Source organism: Neopsephotus bourkii, unplaced genomic scaffold, assembly GCF_033783945.1.
Source record: "Neopsephotus bourkii isolate Nb327-2 ecotype Australia unplaced genomic scaffold, CSIRO-AGI_Nbou_v1 NB_234, whole genome shotgun sequence".
Taxonomy (NCBI): Eukaryota; Metazoa; Chordata; class Aves; order Psittaciformes; family Psittacidae; genus Neopsephotus; species Neopsephotus bourkii.
The window spans coordinates 17,012,927-17,040,752 of NW_026900744.1; the positions used below are offsets into that span (position 1 = coordinate 17,012,927).

The 27,826-nt window shown below is 42.0% G+C and overlaps 1 protein-coding gene across 1 annotated transcript; it reads right to left on the minus strand.

Annotated features, from left to right (window-relative positions):
• Positions 1 to 26,631, minus strand: FAM20B (FAM20B glycosaminoglycan xylosylkinase). Its single transcript, XM_061345613.1, has 8 exons — positions 26,554 to 26,631; positions 18,553 to 19,075; positions 15,750 to 15,836; positions 13,213 to 13,322; positions 10,852 to 11,023; positions 8,102 to 8,293; positions 5,888 to 5,947; positions 1 to 3,729 (listed from the first exon to the last, which is right to left on the minus strand). Exons 2-8 carry the CDS (start codon positions 18,927 to 18,929, stop codon positions 3,498 to 3,500), a joined length of 1,230 nt encoding a protein of 409 aa, XP_061201597.1. The 5' UTR covers positions 18,930 to 19,075; positions 26,554 to 26,631; the 3' UTR covers positions 1 to 3,497.
• Between the last annotated feature and the right edge of the window lie 1,195 nt (positions 26,632 to 27,826).

Consider the following 27,826-nt stretch of genomic DNA (forward strand, 5'->3'; position numbering starts at 1 on the left):
TTGCTTTATTAAAATCTTTATTCACACAATGTCGCTTTATGTGGAATCTGACCCTGGGGGATACAAGTAGAAAGTCATGATTGCATTCTGTTTTCTTATTAGCAACCTCCATTTCTGCAGCTGCTCCCAGGGGCAATCCTCTGGCAGCTCCAAGAGGGGTGTCTGTTTTGAGCATCTTGCTCCAGCTGCCACAGCAAATAAATTACCTTCTTAATAAATTAGTATTTTTCAGTTGAAGTTTGTTGGCATGACACACTCCAGTTCATTAGCTGCTGGAAGAGGAGCAGGCTTCCGTGTCTCCTCCAGCCTGACTGCTGACTTCAGAAGGAGGAGATAGATAGCAGATGGCTGATGATGCTCTATTTTTAATTAGTTCTTGATTTCTGTGCTTCAAGCGCTCCTATATTACTAATATCCACAACACAATGATGTTGTAACATCTGGAGCCAGCGGATGACAGTGTGCACAGTGAACAAGAATTAGAAGGTGTCATGAAAACCTCATCAACAGAGCATAGCACCTGCCTCACAAATGACACTTTTTCAGACATTCAAGCAGACCCTGTTCCCACATGGATGCTGCTTCTTATTTCTCAGGGTTCCGTATTTGAACAAATCACTGCCAAAATGCCAGAGATTATCACAAGGCTAAAATCAGATCTTCCTGATTCTGGGTAAGAAAGGAATTTATTCTTCTTTCCTGCTGCAGAACACCATTCTCCAGTGGTGTTTACAGGAGCCAGAAGCATCAATATGACCAAAAAAAAAAAAAAAAGAAGAAAAAAAGCAACCATTTCTTGCTTCCTCCTACTGATGATGCTGGACTTCAAGCCCTTTGTTCAAGTAAACCAACACACTGCTTTAAATCTTTGACATTCATACTGGGGATAAACTTATCCCCAGGTTCCATCTAACAGCAATAGTTTCAGCTTAGAGCCCTGTTAAGAAACAATACGTAAGTCCTCAACACCAATTTAATTTCATAAAGACAGAAAGACTTTTTTTGGAATCCATTATTAAATCAAATGTAAATGATCAAGAGTGATCACAGAAATCAAACCATCAAATTTTCGTAGGTCTTTTCCAAAATATTAAGTGCTCATGATTAAGCTCAGAGAAGAACATACTTTTAATAATGCTAGAAGCCATTACCATGTGCTTCACCATCTACCCTTTATGTAAATCAACTTAAATTTCCTGGGAGTTTATGCCAAAATGCCTCAGTATGAACCTATTCTGCTTTAGAATAAAAGCATTCACTAACCACCTCACTGCTGCTCACAGTCCCTCCCACAAATGTCTCACTCAACCACTGAAATCTAATGGGCAGCAAAGTGACAGGCCGGCTCAGCCAGTGAGGGCCCAGGGCAATCTCTGCATGGCTCCTGCCCACACTCACCATCAGCTAGGCATGCTCACTTCTGCCCTAAGGAAAACTGCAAGGCACAATCCACACTGGTGGGTCCTCACTGAAGGACCATGGCTTCCAAAGCACATGTTATGTTATTAAGTACAACAATAAACAGGCACTAGCTTAACACCAGTGTCCTAAAAGCTGTCTGTGCATTACAGTCCTGACTGGTAACATCAATAAATAACTCCAGATCCCATCCTGGCTCTCAGGTGGGTGTGCGATATGGCCAAGTCCAGAACAGTTCTAGAACATAAAATTCAGTTTAACAATTGCATTCTACTTTCAAGATACTCTGCTCATGCAATGACAAAAAGACCCCAACAAAATAAAACTGCATTTAAAAAATAAACTCTCTCACTTATACCTCTTTGACCAGGTATAGCAGCAGGTGCAGGAACACAAACAGCTCTTTATCTGCCCCCCAAACTACTCCAAAGTTAGAAAGGTTTTGACAGGCAAATCAAGGAAAAATTCTTAAACTGACATTTTGCTGGTCTTGCTCCCAAGTCCAATAATGCATAATCACTTTGGGAAGTGAGCTTGTTCCTTACTTCTAAGGACCACACTGTCTAAACTGAAAACTGATGCAAAGCTGTTAAATTTGGAAGCCTAATGATAAAGCTGATTCCCTTCTGGGGAGACACATTCAGACCTACCACATGTGTGACAGGTTTTGCACCCACAAGCTTATCCACAGTGCAAGCTGACACAGTGCTGAAAGATGATAGGACTAGCACTAGATGAGAGCTACAAGTCTGCCCCAAAAGTCAAATTACACTAGCTCTCTCCATGTCTAGGGCAGAGTCATTAGGAGCGAGAACCCCAGGATGACTACCCCAGTCAGAACACTGCCGTAGCGGTTGCAGGAAGGCAGAAAACTTTCTGGAAGTGCTCACAGCTTCAGAGCTTAGCCACAGGCCAGACCAGCTAAATGGTGAGACTGAAAAACTGCTGGCGTTCACACAACCAGCAGCACTGAGCTGTGGTTATAACATCAAGCAGGAGGAAGCTCTCTCTATATGAAGACCACGGCTCACGGTTCTCTCCACTCTTCAGGGCCTTGCCCATGGCTGTTGGTTACTGGGGAAGTTTAGCGATAGACCTCTCTTTCTCCAGTACAACACACACAGACTCCCCACATTAAATAGGGCCTACAGTAAAAGCAGCATGACCTCACTAAATAGAACCTGCTTCCAAGGACAGAATCTGTCCTCCTTCTTCGCTACAATATAATAATGAAAATTTGGCTAATATGGGCACAGGACTGCAATGATATTTTCTCTACCCAGACCTTGCCAGATTCCATAAAAATGGAAAACAGTGACAGGACACATGAAAACTTACTATAACCCCTTAATTACCAAGTGCTGTATAACCACCCTGTCCTCCCCTCTATCTCCAACCCTGTAGATAAATCTTTGATAGGACTTCAGCAAAAACACTGAAGCATTATCACGAGGCAAAACCCATTCTCAGCCTTTTATCAAAGAAAAGACAACTGAGCAGCAGAGGTCCCCTCTCCCACCCCTAATGGCATTCAGAAGAACATCCCATCCCCGGTGGCGGGGTGGCACAACTCTTCAGTCTAATAATTTATTCACCACTTCCTCTTTCTCTAAAGAAGCAGTAAAATGCCTAACCAGCTCACAGCTGATTATGTACAACCCTGAATCAGACAAAAACTCGCAAGAGTATATGTGGGGAAGAGAAGGGCAGAGGATCGTACTGTTCATCTCCATTTGTTCCCTCTAGATTCAGTCTACAAATTAGTGTCTGTATTCCACACACTTCCACCAACACCAAGCGCCACTTTTAGCCAGTGCAATGCCCACTGCCGGCAATGGACACACACCACAATGACCAAGATGCCATTACAAGTACTGAGCTATCCAAGGCTCCAACTTCCCACCTCTCACTGCTGTCAACCCAAGGTAAAAGCCAGCGTCACCTGCTTCTCTGGCTAGGAAGCTTTCCTGTTCATTTCAGTCCATCTTGGCCGCAGCCTTTCTGAACTGATTGTGCTGTTTTTCTATCACTTTTCTGTTTGTTTGTAAAAAAGGAGTTTCATCTGTGTTCCACTACAATTACAAATGAGACAGAGTCATCCTGTCTTCCACCAGCACAACATCTGGCCCAAACTGGTCTGTGCACTGCTTCACTGTAGCCAGAATACTGAGAAGCCGCTGGTCTAGGGCATCCAGATGAGGGTCAGAAAGCACTGGTGAGATGGGGTCATGCGACATAGCAGTTTTTAAGGCAGACTTCAATGCTCCATTCTTCAGGTAATTAAGTCTGTTCCAGGTAGAAACCCGGATGCTGCAAAAGACAGAAACAAACACGTCATCATACCACTGTCAGATGAAGCCCCGTCAGCAATACCAAAGCCAATCTCTTGAAGGAGCCTGTCACACCAAGGGCGAAGCTTCTCTAACAAAATAGTTTTGGATGGGAGAGTCCAGGTATAACTGCATTAGAGGCAGTATCTAACTTGAAAACTGAAGGTGAAGAAGAAAAAAAACTAATTTGAGTTAATTCTTACGTCATATAAACCCACTTGCAGCTGCTAGCAAGGAAGTTCTTCAGTCCTGAGGCCTCCCAGACACAGTTTGAAAAGGAAAGAAAATGAACAGTCTGGCTGCTAATTCAAACACAAAACTCATGTCACCTCAGGAAGAGTATCACTGAACAGCAATTAATCACAAAGAACAAAAGTCAGTTGACTGAACCTCCAAGAAAGCGAACACAGCAGTGATCTTTCCGCTCCATTGTCCATTGGACTTGTTCATATCAGCCTACATAAACTGAGTTGTTCTGTGAAGTTGCTTAGGATTCTCTCTCAAATTTTTGTGGTTTAGCGCCATTGTTCTAAATTCTTGGCTATTAATGAACTCTACAGAAACCAGCAATACAACCATGTGCTGTAATAAGCCGATAGTTAAAACAATTATGCATCTTAATTTTATATGGCATTTTGCCTGGTATCAGAAAGAAAGGATATCTGAAAAGCAGGAACTGTGAATTTATGTATCACATACACAAACTCCTTTTCTGGTTGCATTTGGGAGAACCTAGATGAGAAAGATTCCAAAAGATCCTCATAAAGTGGGAAATTACATATGCATTTAAAGTTACTGCAGGAAAACTAAATAATTTGAAAATCATTTAGTTTAATTGTTCTCCGTATGGTTTCTAAAAGAATCTTGCAGAACATAGGCCAGATGTACTGTAGCATGCATAGAGCTTTGCTTAGAGCAAGCAGGGGGTGAGAGCTCAGGCTATCTGCAGAATTCCCAGGTTTCACAGGTCCTGAGGAATTCAGGAGACAGAACCTTCCAAGGACAGGCTCAAGGAACTCAACTAAATGCTTAATTTGGAAGGCTTAACAGAGTTAATATTATCTTGAAGTAGCAGAAGCAGAAAACAGATAGGTCAGTATTTTTCTTCCTGGAACTTTTAATAGAATGGCTTGGGTTGGAAGGGACCTTAGAGATCATCTAGTTCCAAACCTCCTGCCACACGCAGGGACAACTTCCATTAGACCAGGGTGCTCAAAAGTTGGTCTAAGCCCTGTCCAACCTGGCCTTGAACACCTCCAGGGATGGGGCATTCACAGATTCTCAGGCAACCTGTTCCAGTGCCTCATTACCCTCACAGTAAAGAATTTCTTCATAATATACCAACCTAAATCTACCTACTTCCAGTTTAAAGCCATTGTCCCTTGTCCTATTACTACATGCCCTTGTAAAAAGCACCTCTCCAGCTTTCCTGTAGGCCCCCTTTAGGTATTGGAAGGCTGCTATAAGGTCTCCCCCCCTGCCCTGAGCCTTCTGTTCTCCAGACTGAACAAGTCCAACTTTCTTAGCCTGTCTTCACAGGAGACATGCTCCAGCCGCCTGATCATCTATTCATTAATGAGAAGTAGCAATGGCTTGGTGAGAGAGCGGACACAGAAAACAGAAATCAGCAAGTCACAGCTTCTAAAAATAAAACAAAACCCCAGCTCAGAGGGCCAAAGCAAAAACAAAATCCTGAAAAAAACCCTAAAAATGTCACATTGAAAGAAGCACCCTGAGCAGTGCTGCAGTCTTGTTTAGAAAGAACATTTGCCAAAGAAGGTTGTTAAATTGCCAGACGCTGTTATTTGTTAGCTTGTCAGGGAGGACTCAAACTGTGATGTGAACTTTTATTCGGCAGGATCTGGATGGAGACAGCTACAGATGCAAAATACCTGTCATCCTGACTAAGGACAGATTTGAACCAGTGACCTGGAGGCAAGACTACTTACAGTCTACCATCTGATTTACTACCCTAATGAAATGTATTTCTCAGCTTCTTGAGCAGTGACAATGCATCAAACAAATATAGTAAAGCAAATATTTTCAAGTTGCCAGAAGGCTTCAAACATAATTACATTGCAAACCTAAGGACAGCAATTGCATAAATAAAGTGAGCAGCATCCCTGCATTTCACTTACATGCAGCACTGATAAAGAGGAGCCAAGATGCTTCTTTCATCCAGGGCAGGATTTCCAAAGCTGAAAAGCAAAATGAAAATCAAGTGAACCAGCTGAACTCCTAATGCTGTTCTCAACATCAAGAGATTGGTAAGGAATTAAAAATAAAATATAAATCAATACTGGACAATTCCGTGCTCCAACAGATCAAATCATTTAAATTAAAACATAAACAGGCCATGACCAGTTACAGGTATAACTCTCAGCAGTGTCAGCTAATGTACCAGGTAAACAGAAGCAACACTAGCGTAACTACTTCTTTATCAGACCAAGGCACCTTAGAAACAAACTTCAGAGGAGTTTTGAAATTGAGCTCATCTTGTGAAGCAAGGGAAAGGAATAATTGGTATTCTGGACATAGAGAGCAGAAGTGTTCCGTGTTTGACACAGCTAAACAGGGAATGAATGAAATAGCAGCCACGTGCTGTTTTAGACGGCCAAGCTCAGATCAATAGTTCAACTAACAAGGTAATCAACTTTAACATTTCACAACCATACTTTCCAAGGGAGGCCTGCCAAGAGGATTTCATAGTATTTTAGCTTCATATAAGAAATGCTTTCTTCTTTATTTTTTAATAGTTTCACTCTCCTCACAATACCATTTTCAACAAAGAACTTTGCCCTCAATAAAGATAACTCACTCTAGGAGCCTGGCATTACACAGCTCAAATAATTCTGTTATTAGGAGCTTTAAAACTGGAATAAGCTCCCTGCAGCACCAAGAACACCAATGCTTAGTCACATGATTTAGTTTTAGGGAGCTGCGACTAGATGATTCTCATGGGTCCCTTCCAACTTGAAATCTTCCATGATTCCATGAAAAACCTGTGCCCCTATCCCTTATCTCAAAGGAGCTGAAAGAATTTTACTTAAGCTTTCAAGAAAACAATTTGTTCCTGGGCCTACAAAGCCCCACCGGAGAAGTTTTCACAATGTTACAAGCATGTACCATAATGAAAGGACATGACCTTCAACTACCATATTCACTTCCAATGACTAATACATTCACTTCCTCCTAGCACACTGCCAGAGCATTACAGAAAGACCATTTTTCCAAATTCAACTAAAGCAGTCTGAAAACAGCAATAATTCAACAGTCCCAAGGTAGAATACATCCTGCTGACACAACCAAAGGAGTGTGACTGAACAGGCTGATGGATAAAGACAAAATATGCAAGTCAGCCACTGCAGACAAATTAAAAAAAAAGAAAAAAGAAGGAAGCAATCTACTACACAAAAGGCAAATGGAGAAATAGTAACTAAGCCTTCCAAGGATCTGTCTAGACCAGAGGTCTCAATTGCTGTGTACACTTCATACAAGCAGTATGCAAAGCCACTGTAGAGCACAGCACAGGTACTGCCAGAGCTAACCATCAGAAGCTGGTCCATCCACAGAAGGGGAAACTCATTGCCACTGCAAATGGTAGTGCTCATCAGAAGAAAAAAACATGGGAGTCTCTGGACTAAATCATAAGAAAATGTAATATATTATCTCTGTTTTTAAAGGTAAATTAAACCAATTACAATTTAAACAAGGTTGTATCTTCAATAGGATTTTTAAATTATACTGTACCAGCCACATGCAAAAACTATAGCAAAGACAGAACTCACATTTAAACACATACACATAGTAAAGTTAGGTCTCAAGAAGGACTTCTCATCAGTTCTATCTTCAATTTACACATTTAACCTTTTAAAGCCAGAGTCCAGAAAGCAGGGAATTCCAATTTATTCAGAAACACATTTTCAAAGATCCACTTTTACTCTGGAACTTATTAATAGTCACTGTTGAATAATAAACCATAAGTCTTTAATCTTTCATTAATTAAAAGCATAAAAGAGCGGGGTTTTTCTGGGGATAGGAAGAGAGACACAAGCAAACTTATGAAAGTGGCTTGGGGAAAAAAGGTCATACTGCGCTAACCTGGGAGTTTCTGTTGTTTGAGTAAGACTTTGCCAAAAGCAGTCATAGTATCTAGGACACAGAGCAAGCAACACAGCATTGAAGGACTCTACTATCTGATGAGTAATTTCTGGTAAGGAGGAAAGCTTTGGATTTTTAGCACAAATGGTATTAATGAAAAAAATTGTGGAAGAAAACAGAGATACAGAGCAGATACATGTTCGCCCTTGTGCTCACCACTGCCTGGCCACCAGGATTTCCTTTACCCTCACCTTTTGGCATTATCCAAGAGGATGAGCATACTGGCTCCTTCATCATCCTGAAAACTCTCATAGTGATGCCTGTCAGCATTCCCAATCAAATAGTCAAAGATAGCAGTGTCAATGATATCAAGGAGACGAGGGCCCGAGTCATATGGTGAAGTCTTCTTCACAGCATCACAATAGCTTTCATCATACTCCCACCTGCAGGTCATGAAGAGAAAACAAATCAAACTTTCTAAGAATACTCCATTGTTGCACAGCAATGGTATTTATAGCTGCCCCTTTATTCACATATGAATGCAGTTAAGGCTATATAAAGAAGAAAGAACTAGACAAAAGTGGTTTAATAGAAGCATAAATTCTTTATTAAAGCTCTAGCACATGGAGCAAGCTATAATTTCAGTGCAAGGCTACACATACTCTTCCCACAGAAAACAAGGTTGGAGTTTGCTTCATCAATTCAGCAGTGGTTGGACTGCCTCACAGCAAGATTACTGTCATGACTTGTCTCCATTAACTTCTAAGGACTTCAAATCCTGCATCTGATTCTATTGCCTTGCTCTGCTTTCATGAGTCTTGCTTTCCAGCAGTCCTTTTCATTTTTTCTTTCAAGCACAAATAAGCTCATCTTGGTTACTAACAACCACTTCCTATGTGTTCATTCTAGCTCATCAGTTATCACTTTCTTCCCTACTTTCTTTCAACAGTATCTCACCTTCTTCTCCACTGGCAAGATTTCAAGCTTCCCTCTTCTCTCCTCTCCTTCTACATGTAACCTAGAAATGTAGTTCCATTCTCATAACATGGATGTCATGTCTCAATTCTCCAGAGCTAGGATTTGAAATTTTCTCATGTTATTCTTTAGTTTTCAAAGCTGAAAGGACTGAAACAATCCTTCACAAAACAGCAGTTAAGTTGGAAATGCCTTAAACCATCTGTGACTTAGGAAAGAGGAAACACAAGCTGGAGAGACTTGTTGACATGCTCAAAATTGCAGAGGCACATAAAAGCAGGGAGAAGGTAAGAATTTGACTACTAGAACTGCCACATACCCCACCTCATCTTCTAGAGGTCCAGAGCCTAAGCTCCCAATATCCATCTCTCCTCCAGTTATTCAAATCAGAGTGGGCAAAAATTTATCTTCTCAATGTTTTTTTCAACACGTCACATATGCTCCGCAATCTCTGTCTCTAGTTCCCTCTTTCTTTTGCATCAAGGTCCAACCCACATTCAACTTACAGCACAAATCCACAAGGCAAAAGTCTGAGAACATAATCCTCTTTGTACTGGATACATTTCTTTTATGCTACATTTCTCTCTCCCTCAAGTGTTTCCCTCGTTTTACTTCAGATCAGTACTTAATCTCCCTGCACCAATTTTTCAGATATATTATGGTCTCTCTTCTCATTTTCTATTCAGTTGTTCAAGACAGACCTTTCTCTGACATTTATTTCTGATCATTTCTATTGTATTATCATAGGACTTCGAAGGTCAGGGATTTTATCTATTACACTCCATTAAAAATTATGTACACTAATATGACTATATGAATTATGTTCAAAAGGTCAACTCAGGGCAGAGCAGAAGCAGCTAGATCAGGAAAAAAAATCCTACAGAGTTCTTTCTCCATAATCACCAGACACAGCAAAAGGAGTGCACGACAACTAGAACATTTAATTCTCCTGATGCTCTCAAAGTGAAAAGCGCAACATGACAAGGTGCAAAACAACAGAACCATGCAATCCCGGTTGAATGAAGTAACAAGTAAGTTTAAAATACAATAAATAGAAAATCAGTGTAGGTATCAGGGTAAACTCCTGTGTAGGCAGGCAGTTTATGATAAAACAGTCTTTCAGAAAAGAAACACCTCCAAGAAATTAAATCCATTCATTACTGCTGTTTACCATTTTCCATATACAGCTGATTTAGACCTGTTGGAAAGGAGATAACATCTGCTGCTTAAAAATCAAACTGTATATTTAATACTCTAAAACAATTCAGTTAAGCATTTGGACGAGATTCTTTCTCAGAACAATCATGTCATTGGAAATCAATGAGTATTTTACATCAAGGACTAAAAATCTCTTTCTAGTGTCTTGTCAAGGACTTAGAAAAAAATATGAAGTTCAAAACCATTTGCTCTGGTCATGGAAAAAACATATCCAACACAACTACTCAGACATGCTACATCTATTGTGCAGAATTCCTAGATCCCGTGTTTGCCTTTCTCTAAAAGCATTTCTTTAGATGCTGAGCATAGTCATCAAATACACCAAAGTATTCAAAGCAAAGAACTTTCTGTTGCCTACCTACTTTAGCTAAACTAGCTCCACAACTCTTAAAACGAACTACAAGGACCATGAAATAGGTCTGGCAGAAAACAGCAAAATGCTACCGTATTTTAATTGGCCAGAAAGAGGCACAGTGTCAAAAGAAGGTCTAATGGCAAAAGAGGAGTCTTGGTTTGCCCAAAATCAAGAGTTTCAGAGCTTGGAATGACTGCATAGTGGAGTTCTGTTCCAGTAAAGAAGTAGGAAAAGGATAGCACTTAGTATCACGGAAAACAACTGATATTTCTTTCTTGCTCAGTTTGATTTAAATCCCCTCCTACACTTCTAGACTTCTCTGTCTTATCAAGAAAGCTGTTGGCAAAACTCTAGGTTTTGAGAACACTTGCTCCTTAATTAGCCACTGTATTGCATGGGTAGTTCTAGTACAAATTATCATGCATAAAGAATAACCTTTTCACATTCTCATACCTGGCAAGTTTGCCTTCACGGTAAGTCCTGCCCCATGGGTGCCGATGTTTCTGAAGAGGCCAGACATCTGGAAGCCACAGGGTCACCGACCCCTCCATGATGTCACCATCTGCACAAGCTGGTTCTGTTTCCCGACAATAGTAGCACTTCCCATAGAAGCAAGTGTTATTACCTTAAGCAAACAAACGAAAAAAGAGATATTAAAAGAGCAGAGCTTAATCCAAAGGATGCCAACTGAAATTTAGGTGCGTATTGTTGCAGCAGAGCCTTCCCTGCAATAGGATTTCACTGCACTTGTCCTCATGTTTCCTACCTCTGAGAGGGAGAAGCAAAATAAACAGTTACCTATTCATTCAAAGCAACATTAAAGACTAATATTCAAAGGAGAGAGTAACTACTTTCTAATGTTTCTATCACACTCAGTACAACACTGTACTATAAACAAGTTTTGGTGATCCCGCCCTAATCCTTAGAACCTTGACTTTGCAACCTTAGCACTTGGGTTTTTTTTTAATTTCATACTTCATGTGTCAGATTTCCCACTTTTTGAAAAAGAAGTAAGTGAAAGAACACTAAGCAGAACTCAAATGGATTTGCAGCCCTGAGACCTGGTACCCACCTCAGTTACTTCAGCTGACTTGGATGGGGAAACACAAGCAAGCTGTCATTCTTACAGGAATGCAGTTCTGTGAAAGTTTCATGAGTGTCTTCTGACAAGGAGGGGCACAATGAAACCCTGCACTTTTTAATTTGTTATGGCCTATGTTGCCTGTAGTGGAAAGAAATCTATGTAGCCTAGATTAACATTTTTAACTTAATCTTTTCTACTTCACCCTTCACCCTTCCTTTGCCAAGTTATTTGACACTCACAGATGTTCTTCCAAGACATTCTTCATCTATGTCTCACTTCCTTATGATTCCACCTATTCCTGATCCTTTCTTCCCTCAGTTTTACGTTCAGTATCTCCCCCCAAACCCTGAAAGATGTGTTTTTCACTTTCCATCCTTACACATCACATCCTTACACATCCCCTGGCCATCCAGCACTCCTTTGCAGTCATCCATCCAGACCCAGCTCTTGTGCTCCCACTACCCCAGTCAGACAACCTAAGGACATCAGAGAGGTGATCATTAACAGCACAGAGCTTGCAGCAGACCAGATCTCTCATTTGTATGGAAAGTCCTGCAAGTTTCTCTTCCTATCCACGGCCTGCAGCAGGTCTAGCAAGAGACAATTCTTTGAGACTCGTTGCAACTCTAGCAAACCTGCACTGGATACGCATGAATTATCTTTTCTTCAAAACCTCATAAACTTGGCCAAATTCGGGTTGACAAGAGACCAACCTTCTCCACATACCCACCCATTTCTTTGGTTCATGCTCTGCCCACCCATTTCTTTGGTTCATGCTCTGCAGAGCAGGCGGTTCCAAGGAATCTGAGGAAAGGCAATGAAAATTTCTGCAACCTACTTTTCAAGTCAGTGTTTCTGCTATAAAACTGCTTAGTTATCTTGGCTGAAATTAGAGTAAGTAGTCTGCCTAAGGCCGACACCCAATATGAATGCAAAGAGTTTGGCAAGGCAGACCTACTCTGATCTGAAAGTTACATCTTATAACTGAAAGTGTTAGGCAAACAATAGGTGAGACTGACAACAGTGCTCATAATAGAAATATACACAGGCACACATATTACCACATCTAATGAACAAGCATCTCTGGAGTCTCCCTATTAGAAAAAAAGCCAAAGACAGTAATAATTGCATATTTTATGAAAGCCTGAAGGAGTTAAGACTGCAGCCTAAGTAATTTCTTGGTGCTTAATGACCACCTGGTAGGAGTTCACATTAATAATTCCCATTAAGTGCCCTTCACAGCATTATTACTGTAAATAACATACGGAAGTTCTGACACATTTAGTTATGAACGCTCAGCACACTCTGATGTAGCACAAACATCTAATACCAACCAACACATCAGCTCTATAAATTATCCCAAATCACCACTGTGCTCACGTTAAATGCAATTCATTTTTCTTCCTTCCAGGTCCAATCACAAACTTTTCTAACCACCCCTGACAGCAGAGAGAAAATTCTTGCTTAAAACAAATCACATCTGTAACAGCAGCACAAGGGAACACAGAAAAGTTACACAGGAAAAGTTACTTGGAGAAAATAAAGTCCTCCTCCCCGACAAATGGGGTTATACAAGTATTATGATCTCTCTCAGCACAGAAAGAGACTTACCAGCTTTCTGTAGCATAGTTAATTGTTCTATAACTGTGTCAGATTCCCATGGCTCACTTTCCCCATTAAACACGTTAGGGTTTTTTTACTGGCTTGCACATTTCATGGAATCCACTTACCCACAGTCATGAAGGTACCCAGAAGCTGCTCTGTGGCTACTGGTTTGATCTCTGTGCGTAAATTCACAAACCTGCCAACCACCAGTGGAGCTCGTCGGAAACCCAGAATTCTGATTTGGGATGAAAAAACGTGACATGAGAATTTGCAACACAGGCAGCAGCCCTAAATTAAAACAAAACCACAGCCTCTGTGCCATCATCTGAAAATTGAGACAACTGAGAACAAAGAATAAACTTGGAGCCCTGCAGCAACCTCTTCTTCAAGGCAAAATACGAAAACTCATTTTTCATAAGTGCCTGGATGTTAAACTTGCTTCACAGGCCATCAGTGACACTCCTTTATTACAACATTTGCAGCAGAGCAACACAGGATGTGTCATGCTCCAACTCTTGGAAGTCAGACCTCATACCAGAAATATCCATCATCTGTCTTCTGTACAGGCTAAAGCAGTAACCATATGGCCTTTAGGCCACCTGGAAAAATCATTTATAATTTGTGGGGATTACTCTCTATTAAAATGTTATGTTTAAGACCAATTCAATTATACTTGAAAGTAAACAATCAAGGAGTTATTTTGTTTGGCACGAGAGGGAGAAGGGAAGAGAGAATGGTAAAACAAAACTGAATGCCTGAGAAGTGTCTGGGGAAAAAAAAAAAAGGAGGCGGTAAGAATAATCAGAAAGCCTGGATCACAACATGCAGCTTCCACTCCCATGTCTGCCATGGCCTTTGCTCTGTGACCACAAATGACTTGGGGATTTGTAATGGAATTTTAAAAGTGCTTAAAGGAAGAGTACAAGCAATAGTACAGTGTCAGTCCCAACTTTCTTACTGTACTTTTGATAGCGCCTTTGGTAGTCTTTGCTGTTCAGGAAAAGAGACTGAAAAGGGACTGTCTCTTCTGAAAAAGGGACAATCTACATTCCACAGAGACACTGGGAGAGTCACTTTAACAGCTGCACAGTATTTCTGTTTTTAGGTATTCAATGATTAAGCCCCCTTCCGTAAGTATAAAATACCTCTAAGAAAGGGAAACACAACATGTCTGCGTGAACAAATCATGTATGCATAAAGACAGAATTCACAGCCAATACAGAGAGTAATGTACAGTTTAAGAAAATGCAAGTGTTCTAAGTAAATAAACACAGAGCTTAAATCTGGAAAACCTGTGCTGTTTTTCATACCCACAGCTGAAAGGCCACTATGTGGGGTAATACAGACTCCCCATTAAGGGTAAACAAGAAACATGATTCAGATCCTTCTTGAAACAACCTAACTGTCACCATGAAAAACAAAGGTACATGCTGAAGTTATGTGGGCAGGTAGCTTCTGCTAGGTATTCTTTAAGAATATAGACGTGCACATCCACAAAGAGGAGAAAGGCCAGAGGAACAAGCACAAAACCACAACCAAATAAACAGGGAGAAAGAGCGAAGAAAGAGGGGTCTGGATACTGGAAAGAGGCTTTGAATTTTTGCTTTACAATGTTGTATCACTGCTTTTGCAGGGAAACTAAATTCTGTATGTTTCTTGAAAGCACAAATGAACACACATCTGACCATATCATATCTTCTTGGTCCTGAAATACCCCGATTTTGGCCCACCACTTCAAGACTGCAACAGCGGCAATGGGTATTACACAACTAGTTATCAACAAACCTTCCTAGAATTACTAATTTCCATTGTCTATGGAATAAGTTCCACAGATGAATAAGGACTAACAAACTTACCTTTTACCACGTATTAATTCAGTCAGTCATAAGTCTCTAATTTATGAACTGAGAAATTTCAGTTTAAGTTCAACCATTCTATTTTTCGTTATATTTGTCCCTCCTTATTCTTTTTTCCCAGGATTTTAAGTCTCTTCACCTAAGAACTTCTCACATGTGTGAAGATAATTAAATCCTCTACCAAGTGCCAACATAGTCCTTTTATAACGAGGAGATGAAGACTGTGCTCATTTATTCTAGGTGAAACTGCACCTCTAACAGAATATCATAACTATTGATATTCAGTGTTTGGTATTTTCTGTCCCACTCTTTGTGCATCCTGTAACTGTTTTTCTTCTTGTAATTGCACATCTAGCTCAGGTCCACAAAGCCATCTGGGCACCCTTGAATACAATATATGAATAGCTGGTTTTCCTCTGGAATGCACTGACTCATATTTAGTCTAGACTAAATTGTTAGTCTAGATATTAGACTTAACTTTTTAGTGTACTGGATGTTACCTTAGCACATATATTCAGCATTTCAGACTCCTCCACAGGATTTGGCTAAGCTCTTTCTTCCATATAATATTATGTATCAGTGGTTTCAATGCTCATTCTCCTTTCTAAGATTTTGTGAAAATTTTGAACTTTAAAATCTTGCAGAGATGTTTGAAATGAATTTTTATTTTTGGCTTCACTGTGGCACATTGACAGGTTAGAAGTAGCTCACATCTGAGCTGTATTCTCTGAGGAACCTCTCTTCCCCCAACTCTGACAAAGCATTTACCAGAGACCATAAAACCAGGTAACCCAATAATTACATACCTGTCCAAGTGAAAAGCTGCCACTTCTGCATTATGTCTGTCATAGCCAGCGTATGGTTCTCCTTCCACTACATAATCCCTGGCATATCTGTAATCGAAATAAGTCAAAGTGATTCATGCAAGATTCCCATCAATTTTGCTGTTCAGCGTAACAAGACAGTGCTATGTTAAACAGACTCCGAGTTGCTTTCAAAATGATTGCAAATGGGTGACGGAAAAATATGAATGAGATTAAATAGCATACAGACTGTTGAAGTAGTAAATAAGGGGGAAAAGGTCAGTAATGTACAGTGGTCTCAAGAGCTTAGGAAGCAGTGCCCATTCAAACAAAAGGGTTTTAATTCAACCATATGCCAAATCACATCTAAGAAGAAAGCACAGACCCATCTACAGAACAGGGGACTATTTATACTGGAAAGCAGCAATTCCACAAATGATTTGGGGTTAGAATGGACTGCAGATTAACATGAAAATACAATATGATATTATGGAAGAAATGCCAAATGCATCTTCAATAGTTAGAAGATCAGCAAGCGTGATCCTGAGAACAATACTGGATATTAAAAAGACCCTCTATTCTGGTGGAGAAAAGACATAATGAACAGCAAGAAACAGAAACTAGACACTCATTACAACAACAGTATTATTTTGGTGAAGTGGTGGGCTTCCCTCCCCCCCACCTTTTTTTTTCATTTAATAAATGTTACTTAAATGGTCAAGGCAAATACAAATTCCAAGATTCATTACATGAATCAAGTGTAGACACTGCTTAAGCAGCATGCTTCCAGGTGAGCCTAAAATACCACAATCAATACCAAGCAAATGGGTGAAATTCAATCCATTTTCAAATAAAGTAAACCCACATTAGATTATTTTCTCATTTTCATTAACATATCAAATTGTGTAAACTGGATTATTTCCAACAGACTCGAGGTTCAAGCAGTAGCAGCAAGTGTAAGAGAAGCCATAGTGATGTTTTAACCCTTCCCAGAGAATATCTGGGGCAAGACAACACTCCATTTCATCAGTCTGAGCAAATGCCTTACCTTCTCTGCAAGGCAGCTCAAAAGAGAATTAACCAGTGCAGGATGGTATGGAGACTTTTGGGAGGAAGATCTGACAGAATCCTGCCAAACTGGAACTTACACCAAACAAGCATATTATTTCACATACACCACTGGCATGTGATGGTAGAAACTATTAAATCATTAGTAACTTCGTCTGGATTTCAAGGAATTTTGAAATGAGACAGCTAACCCTCAGAACATGTCCTCAAAATCCGGTCTTTTGTATGTACTCACAGCAAGCTTTTGAAAACATGGTCACATTTTGTATGCTGCTGAGCTAAAAGTTATTGGTAAAACACAACCAAATTCTTGCTTCTATGCATAGTAGGCATCTAGTCCTTTCTAGAGAAAAGGTAACAAGAGAATTCATTCTTCCACAACCCATAAGTTTTCTCAAAATGGTTTTTAGTACTAATTTTGCATACCTTTCAGGTCAAAAGCTAGTTAAGTAGACTATCTTGCAATGACAGAACAAGACTCTACCTACAAACCTAGGTATTCGACAGTCACAAACAGAATACGGGTCTAGCAGTATGGCTAGGGCCATACTGCCTAGCACTCCTATAAACTGTCAAGTGCTCCCATTCCCAGCTGCACGTGTCCCTGATGGAGCATAGTCACTGAGTTTGCCTGCACAGACATTCTGTTATGGGTATGTAATTTAATGCCTGGTGAAACACTTTACAGCACTCACTTATACAGAAAGCACTATAGAAATGCCATGTCCTGTTACTACATTTATTGGATGAGCTGCCTGTCATACCACCAAGACTTCTGAGTGAAAGGTTCATACTGTTTAAATGCTGCCTAGCCCCACAGTGAAGCTCCAGCCAGACCAGTAGTTGACCAACAGGACTGTGAATTCCAGAAGTGGAAGACAGATTATTTTTTTTCCCATTCTCCATTTATTAACATGAAAGAAAAACTGCGTGCTTGCTCAACCCAATATGCTTTGGAGGGAAATGTACTCATTCCATGATGACAACACTTTACATTTGCAGTGTGATCCCATAAAACACACCTGCCTTTTTAACATTATTTTCTTCTCCTTTTCCCCAAAGGCAAACAGTTCAAAAAGCCTGACAGATGTGCACACAAGACTCTTTATAAGTGTTCAATCATGTCAAATTTCTCTGTAGATCAGTGTAAACAGAGGCCACACCAAGGAAGTATCACTACCCACCCATTTTTACATTGCACCTCCAGTATTCACTATCAGCAGACACGAAATTCAGGAGCTTTCACTCTGACCTACCACACTGTTTTTACAGTCTTCATGCAGCTACACTAGACACCCAGATCTACTTTTAGGACCAGCATCAACTTTCAGTCAGTCCTTCCCTGTTCTTGAACTGCATTCTCTCATGGTAGCTCGACATGATCCCTATGCAGAAAGAATAGGCAAGACTTGTCTCAACACTGCCAGAACCTCCACTTCCAGAATCAGAAAGATACTGCTTAGAAACATCAGGTTTAACCAACATTGCCCCAGGACTGAACACACAGATTATTCTTTGAACCCAGTGACAGGCTGTTTCAAGCATCAAAGCTATACAGCCTGAGAGACAGCTGGCACAGCAACCTAATGTTACTAGAGCACCAGCAAGGCTCTATACCATCTGTCTCATAAACAAGATAGCCTTTCCACTTACATGTAAGTTTGTAACTTAAAAATGAATGCAATATCATGGAGATAAAACATACATAAATCAATTATTAACTGAAGGAAATGTTTACCTCTTGGGTTTGAAGACAACCTTCTGTCCTCCTTCAAGGATTAGTAAAGCTTTCAGTTGGGTCCCTTTGTATCCCACATCAGCTTTTATTATTTTCTTGGTTGTCATGGCATGCATAACAGCCCCAAGCTCAGGTGTGTCTTCAGGATACACCTCCCGGGGCACCACCCACTGGGCTGCAATCTCCCAAGGGGACTGCAACGTATGGTCAAGTCGGGGGTCCAGTTCTACATGGAGGCTTGCCATCATACGGTGAAAGGCGCGCTGGTCTTCCCGGTTGGCAGCTGAGGTGTCCAAGTTGTCAATGAGGAAAACTTTTGTGAAAATGAAGATGACAAGGAGGATGGCCAGCAGCACAACTCGCTGCTTTAGCTTCATGGTGACCCTTCTCCCCTGACCCTTTCTTCCAAGTGTTACAGGAAGTCTATTGGAGATCAGGGTGAGGAAGGGATGTTAGTTAATGAATTTTATTCATAACTTGCATTGTGAAAGAGGTATCAGCACTGAAGCATCTTCTGGTACTCCTAAAAAAAAAAAACAACCCACAAAATAACAGAACTGTATTACTGCAGATCCCAACAAACTCAAAATCAAGTTTGCGCTTGGAACATAATTCCACATTTCTGTATGTTTGTATCCTAAAGCCCAAACATTTCTGTTAAAACAGATGGGGTTTGCTGTCCTGTATTTCTTCAGCAACCTGCACAAAGGGAGAAATTGCCTTGCAGCATATCTACACAGCTGAAATCAGAACAGCTGCAACTACCATGGGCAACACTTTTGCAGAGATTTGTTACACAAACACTTTTCCGTTAGTAAGAGACCTGTGACCAGTTCCATGACCTGTGGCCTCTTAAAGATTTGTCCCTCAAGAGAAAGCTCCCAGGTAGATTTTCTGACATCTGACAACCAGTGAGAACAGATGCACAGCCTAGTTTCTTAAAGGTACAAGACATAAGGACAGAAGAAACTAAATTTGTTTACTGCCTTTCATTTGCTGCCACTATAAATTACTCAGCTTTTGGCCTTGGCCAGTACAGTATTATCATGTTAAGGACCACATAACACACAATTTTGTTTCAATTATGAAGACAGAAATTATCTTCATAGTATTAGTTGAATGTAGTCAAAACCCAAATGGAAACAGATACTAAAGTACATCCCTGAGGAACACTCAGAGGCATTGGAGATTTCTCTTTGCACAAACTAGGCTAATCATGAAACCCATTCATGGCACCCTGAGCTGTGGCAGGACTAGTATAGAAAAGCCTTCTCATACGATTTAGTAATGAGCGTATAAACCAGTCACTATTAATCATGTCACTGGAAGAACAAGCTGCACAGGCTAAGTTAATTTACCAGCAGCAAACAAAGGGTACTAGGCTATGACTGCCCAGCCAAACACAGTCACAACCATCTTCAGTTGTCTGTGTGAACACTGAGGGCTGCTTGCAGCGGTCACAGGGGTACAACAGTTGAGGGGCCTGAGCATACTGTTGAGGTACATATCCACTGAAGATTAAGGTTATGGCACACAGCAGATAACAATAAGGCACATCCTTTGAGCAAATCATGAGTGCAGAATCAGTTTTAGCACGGTGTAAGAGTTCAAGTATAAAAGCAAGTGCAAGACCAGGAATAACTCTGCAGCACCTTAAGTAAATTTACATTAGGTCTACAGCAGACCCACCCTACCTCCCAGCTAGGTGGCTCTCCCAACCTCCTGTGTGACAGTGTTAGCATTCAAACAACCCAGCTGCAAGGTAGTTCATGACCCAGGTTGCCAACCCACCTAAACATTAACCACCTTCTTTGGGTTGTGTGTGAATTACCCTTTGTTAGTTTTTAAGCCCTGCAGAGTTTATCATCTGACTACAAAACACTGCTAATGGAGCAAATCAGAGGCAAGGGAGGGCAGCACAGCACTTCTCATAGGGGGTGATGACCCATCAAATGTCTACAAAGCCTAGCTATCTATAGAGCAGTGTCATTCAAAGAATGACCCTGCCCTCATGTACTTCCCACCTTCATGCAATGAACTCCATGAAAGACCTGATCAGTGTTAAAGCTCAAACATTTTTAATTATTAATTTCTGGCTTCAGCCTTCCTTCTCTCAAATCTGGTTTCCAACATAATTTCACAAGCATCTGAGGAGGGTACACCAAGAGGCCAAGAACAAGTGTTTCTCCTGGGAGCAGCGCTAGTAATTATACATTCAGGTAAAACTATGTCCCAGGCCAGCCCAACAAAGAATTAAGCAGCTGAACCACTTAGAAACAGTCACAACGAGCCCCACCAAAAGGGACAAGGAAATCCGGTAATAAACGGTCAGATCTTCCTATTTTCAAAATCACTCTTTTCAGCACAGCAACCAAGCTGAGCATCACTCAACTTAGAGGTGACATGCTCTGACGATGCAGAAGCATGGCTTTTAGCTCACTTTACCACCCAAACTTTTTCTGCTGTCATTGTCCTGCCTCAGGTGAAAGCTCTGTTCAGTTTGGCCTTTCCCAAGTTACACATTTTGCCTCTTAAATACTTCCTCTAAAGCTATCCACTAAAACAGAAAAGAAAGTGAAAGTTTCCTAATGAAAATGAGTCAAAACTGAATTGTGAACAAGTGGCTTAATGTTAACAGAAACCACTTGCAGCAACATAAAAACCTCATGAAGGGTAGAGTGTAGAGCAAAGAGCAAATGAAAGCTACCAGGTTTCAGGAATGCTTCAAACTAGTACTGTAGTCCCCTGTTAACTGTGTAATACTGATTTTAATCTATTAGAAAATGCATGCTCGTGCTAATAATGAAAGATAACAAATCACATGTTTATATGGAAATTAAAACATATTGTTCCCAGTTCTGTTTTGCTCATCTCAGTTCAGCCTGTATACCTCAAACAGCATGTAATCTGCATCTTCCACACTACAAGGATGAGATTGAAAAGCAGAGATAAGGAAAATGCACTTGACCTGAAAGCCCTTACTACTGGGAGCACAGACACACCCGGAAGGAGAGCCCTATATACTACTACTACTATTCTTAAATTTAAAAAATCAAGCAAAAGAGATCAGGCTGTAATTGTACCCTCTCATTACAACAGGATTTCACCTCTTTAAAACTTGTAATTCTAAATCATTTTGAACATTGCCATTATCTAGATCTGCTTTCATTCATTTTTAAAATCCATCAGAGTTGATAAGAAGTTACACAGAACACAGATCATTTCAGAACATTTACTCCTCGTTATATGTATACATATGCACATATGTATTAAGAAAGCCTCAAAGCCCAGCATTGGCCAACTGAAGCACAGGACAGAAACGTTTCATAGCTTTGGAGATCAAGCTGGGCACTCACTTTCCTAGACTTATTTTCAGGAATGCTGAGTTTCTTTAGGGGTGTTCATCCTGGGGGGTGGACAGGAGAATATAACTACAGCCACCACTTAAAGACCATTTACTTAGCTTATCATTTGTGACAGCTTTGAAACTAATGGTGGCTGAAATACTCCAATGATGTAGAAAAAATTACAGGAAAAAAATAAATATTTAAATATTTGCTGGTGAGTGGGCTCTGACTTTTTACTGACATCTGATAAAATGAGTCATCAGCTGCTTTCCTCCAACAAACAACAAAACACCCCTGAGGTTGCTATGCAATTGATTTCAGAGGCTACCTGCAAAGCCTGCATATTACTCCATAGGTGCTGACACTACACTCACTGCTGTACAAGATAACACAAATCAATCCCTTCATGAAGTTTACCCCAGAGAGCAAGAGCTTAGGCTTTATTGTTTTAAATTCAAGATGGCAAGAGTGACAGTGTTGAGGTGATGTAAGAAAACTGTAAAGAGTTTGGGAAGAAAGTAATCTGAAGAAAAGGACAAGACTTCAGAAAATACCTGGATGGGAAAAGAGGACTATGAAAGCTCAGGAAGCCTGAAGCTGGTCCTGGAATGAGGACAGACATGGGAAAGGTGGCCACAGAAACAAATTAAATAATAACAAAATCCCAAAATCTTAAAAAGGACAAATAGCATGAGCAGAACTCTGGAACAAAGGAGAAAAGGGTCTAGGACAACAACAAAAGTAAGCCCAAGGATAATCTTTAAAGAAGACCCAAAAAGGAAATAGTTCTAGAAACTGGCATGCTGACAGGGTAAGGCAAGGGTCTTCATGCTTGACAAAGAGGCAGAGGAACAGAGTAGCTGCTTACTCCTACATAAGAGTCATGGGAATATAGGATGCACAAAATTATTGTAGATGCTCTTTGAACCAGGAAGCATTAGAGAAGGAAGAGCCGAGATGAAGTTTTCCAAAGTCAAGTGTCTGACTAGAGCTGATGTGGTACAATGACAGAGCAATTCCTGTGTACCTACAGTCCCACACACATTCCCTCTTGCTGTTGCACAGCAGCTGCTGATCTCTTACCAAGGTCACGTAATTCTGAAAGTGTTGGTTTGGGTTTTTTGTTTGGTTGTGGGTTTTCCCCTCCTTTTTTCCATTTTTTAACTTTTATTTTTCCTGAGCTTCTGTTTACCATTATTATCTAGCTAAATGGAAGACATAATCCAAAGAGTCTTATTGCTTTACAACCCAAACTCAACATTCATGTTACAGAAGTAAAGAAAAACCTCACTTCCCTCTCTACCATTTTACCACACTCCCAACCAACCTGGAAAAGAAAACAGTCAGAAATAAACAACCATCCCAGCTTTTTAATAGTGCAATCATCAGGCAGGTTTGCATAATAAATGCTTCTTGCTTTTCACTATCTCTTTGGGGTATTTCCTGATCAATTTTGTTCTCATTACAACCAGGTTTGCATTCTCAGCAAGTCATAGTCAATATCCAAACAGCAGCATCTCCTAAATATCATGGTGGGGTCACCGTGCACACAAATGCCTGAACTAAAGCATGTCTACTGGCATTAAACACCAACATCATACCACTTTACCATCAGTTGAAAAGCAGCATGAAACGTGCCTGTTACAAAAAACAGCAAATCAGAGCTACTGTAAGCAGCCTATCAAGTTAGCAGAGAACCGCACCCTGGAAAGCAATTTTTATTGGAGTCATGAGATCAATGCCATGTCACATATCATGATCTTACTGTTTATACCACAAAGCTAGAAAGCTACTATCTCAAAAACACTTGTGTTCAATTTGCAAGGATTTTGTTATGCTCCAAATGACAAACAAGGTCTGAGGGCAGACAAAGGCTTAATTTCTCAGCACAAGTACACAAATAAAATAATCTCAAACAGATGCCAATCTGAAATAAATATGGTTAAGTATGCTCTAATTCCTGTCAAAATGTATGTTTTCTCTTCCTAAATATGCTGTGCCTTTAGGGTCTGTAAAAGTTCTCCAGTAAATCCTAAAAAATGCCTTGCAGAAACAGTACATACAGTAGTGACATTTTCCTCTTCCCAAAATGTACCCAAAACGATCAGTCTCACCAGATCAATCTTTCCTCCTATCCTCCCCTCTCTGACCAACTCCTTGGCAGCTCATGCTTTTCCTGTTTGCATCAGCCTTGCTATTTCACCTTTCATAGGCAGGCTTCCATAGACCTTTGCTTAGATTTTTCAGACTCTTTCTGTCACTTCTATTTTCTGTATGCTGCCTGGTTTGTGTATGAGCTTAGTAATCCAGTGCACAAGGCTTCACACATATTTGCTTGTCTGCTATTTCTCCATCTCTTTCTGTTAGGGCACCTGATGTTTATAGGCAAAATCTTTGCGACAGTCTATGCTCAAACTTTCCACATGCACAACTGTATCCCCATTTGAGAGCTAGAATATAAATAGGAAAGATCACAAGCACTTTAACCACTGTATTATCTATGCCTGAAACTCTAAAAATCAGTAGCTGCCCAATATATTCTCACAAGTCTTCTGAGAGAAATTAAATCTATTTTGTCCATCTGTCTGTCCACCATGTCTCATTATATCCCTTAGTAACTTTAGAATCCATTACCAACATTTCTGCCAAATTTGCCAGAAGAGTAATTCCATGAGCTTTACTAAGCCAACTGGCCAGACAGAGGACAGAACCCTCAAGAAGCCAAGGACAATATGGTTTATATCCTCAATTTTCACCAGCAGCTGGCTGGGCACAAGCAGCACCTGAATGCAGTCTGGGGAGAGAGAAGCTACTGGGGGACTGAAGGTGATGGGAGTTACTGGTGGGCAGGAGTCACTATGGTAGGATGTGGCAAGCAAGTCTTCAGGAAACCAGATTTCATTAATGCTCCTCACAGAACAACTTTCCTCCAAGCACAGTTTCCTATGGAAACAAAGTTTATATAATCACGCTTTTCTCCAGTAACCTTTTGGATCCATTGGCTAACTTCGAATACATATGAGAGGACAGTAGATGTTTTGAAGACAAAGTTTATGTGTTTATTGGAAACTGGCAGCTGGGGACCACTGCAGGAAAGGCTGCAGTGTTAGCTCAACATTTGCCTGTTTGCCTTGGCCATCTGGGCAACCAGTGTGCTCACAGCTGGTAAATGAAGAGAGCTGGAAACCCTGTATGGGAAGGAAGAAACAGTATGGGACACTGACATATACCAGCAATGGGCCTGTCTGCTATAAGATAGCGCAAATCGATTTCCCCCACTTGTGAGAAGAAAAGCGGTGGATAATGAGCCAGAGGACAAGAGACTGTGGTACAGATTGAGCTGGCAACTTTGTTAATGTGTGAGGAAACAAAATCCACCTCACCCTCCTGAGATTCTGTAAGGCAAACACAGACAAACCTCGTTGCAACTATGTAGGTCAGACTAAAGGACACAAGGGGTGCACAGAGTAATTTTCAAATCAAAATAAAACCACAGTGTTAATACCCTGTTCTGTAATAAGTACCAGGCGGGGTGGGGGGACCTATTCACATAGAATTCACCGCAGGACTAAAATCTATATTTTACAGTTCTCTATTCCATCAGACCCTAAAGCACATACATATTTTGTAGGACCAGGGCCTATGCTAGCATAAACCAAATCAGCTGCACTGCTTACACACATCTGTAACCAGAAAGGATCTAAAACCAGATGTCCTTTGAAAATTCTTAACCCCAGGGCGTTGACAACTATGGTCAATGTTTGTGATGAACAATACACATTTAATTTTTCACAGCCAGACAACGACCTTAGCTAAGCTGCAAGTGGTACGCACCGAGCTAGCAGCCAACTGTGCAGACGGCTGTGCACAAGCATAAGTACATCCTTAAAAAGGCAGCAGGCTTCTCAGCTGTGCGGGGCTCTTTCCCCACATGAAAGCAAGAGTCCAGGAGAGGAAGGAAACCGAAGAGCACACATTAACAGTCACATCGCTACAAAGATGCCCGTGAAGTCCTAAACTGACTAGGGATGACATCAGGATGTATTCGGGGAACCCAACCTTCCACGTATGGAAGCCGCAGAGATACTTCCAGTGTGCCAGATGTGCTCGGACCGAACACGTCCTACGTGGACGACCCGGCCGTGAGCCATTTCAGCGCGCTGCTAACGCCGACCACACGGACCTGCGGCGCGGCGGGAGTCCCCGCGGAGATCAGCCCGCACCGGCCGCAATCCCCCCCCCGCCCCAGGCCCGGCCCTGGCGGAGCAGTCGCGCACCTGCGCTGGCGCGGCGAGCCCCTGGCCAACGGCCGTAACGGTTCTAACGGCTCCTCCCTCAATCCCCGCGAGGCTCCTCAGCCGGCACCCAGCCCCTGCGGCGGTGGCAGGAGCCCGACCCCGCGGGGCACACCGGCGAGCAGGCCCGGCGCCGCAGCCGCTGTGCCGCGGAGGGTAGCGGCGGGCTGCCTCCCTACACCCCCCGGCCGCTGCCCCGGGCAGGGAGAGGCGGCAGGGGCGTGCCCGCCTCTCAGGTGCCACCGCCCCGCCGAGCCACGCAGGCAGGAGCGGTGGCAAAGGCAGGGGCGAGAGCGGCCTCCCCTGGCCCCTGCCGTGGTTCCGCGGAGCTCCCCAATCCAAGCGCACTCCGCACTCACCCCGCCCGGTGCCCGCGCTCCATGTCCCCGGCCCCTGCCGCCGCCAGCCCCCGCCAGCTCCCCAACATGGTGCCGCCCGGTACCCTGCCTCCGCCCCTCAGCCAATGGGCGGCCGCCCCGCCTCCCGCGCTCCGCTGACCGCCCGCCTTCAGACCAATCAGCCGGCCGCCTTACCCTCTCCGACGGGACGCGGCGCGCCCTCCCATAGGCCTGCTCCTAGCGCCCTCGGACTACAGCCTCCAATCGGAGCAGCGGAGGAGCACCACCTCCCGCCCGCCAATGGGGCGGGAGCAGGGTTAACCCTTTTCTTCCCGGGGGTACGGTGCTGCGCGGGGAGGAGGGAAGAGTTTGGGCCGGAGGCAGGCAAGCAAAGGGGGGAGTCACGTTTGCTGCTCAGTACAAATCTCAGCTCTGAGCGCACGCAGCAGCGCTCCGTGTGAACAGGAGCCTGTGCCAAAGAGTCCTGTAACAACACACGACAAAATGCAGAGGTATTTGACTTGTTAATTTAGAAGTAGAACTCCAATTTATAGTGCATTATACTCCATTGTTATACTGTATAGTCCCTTTTACTACGCAGTGGGACTATATTACAGCCCTAAACAATTTACCTCCTTCTAAAGTTTAGCCATAGAATAGAATAGAATTTGTATATCTATGCCCATACTACTGCAAGCAATTCATTTTTTCCTATATTTACCAATTCCTAATGAAAAATGACGCTCCAGTGTCGATTTAATGTAGCAGCATTACTCGACGCTTGCCAGCGACCGTGCAGCTGGTGCAACGCCAGTCTGCCTCAGCAGGAGTCACCACTGAACAGCACAGAAACGTTCTCGGAAACATTACAGCAAGGAAGGGCGCAGCGCAGTAGGGTGACAAGGCACGGCTGTTCCTGTCATGCACAGCACCCAGGGCACAAAGGCAACACAAGTGCTCCCTAATTCCAGTCCATACATTCCGTTCCTCCATGGCTCCTCACTATCCACACTTTCTCCATCATTTCTGTGCCACTTGCCATTCTTGATCATTTTCGGTCCCTTTTGCACACTCTACTTCCACCTATTTCTGGAATCATCCCATTGAACCATAGAAAAGCACTCTCTCCTTTTTTTCAGATTCCTGATGGCTCCTCCTGTAGTTCCTCATCACCCCAGCACCAGCCATCCAGGTGTCCCTCAACTGCATCTTGCCTTTTATTGCACCAGTTGCTGCTGAGGACTAGATACTACATTTGTTTTCTTCAATCTGAGTGTGGGAAAGGGAGGAGAAG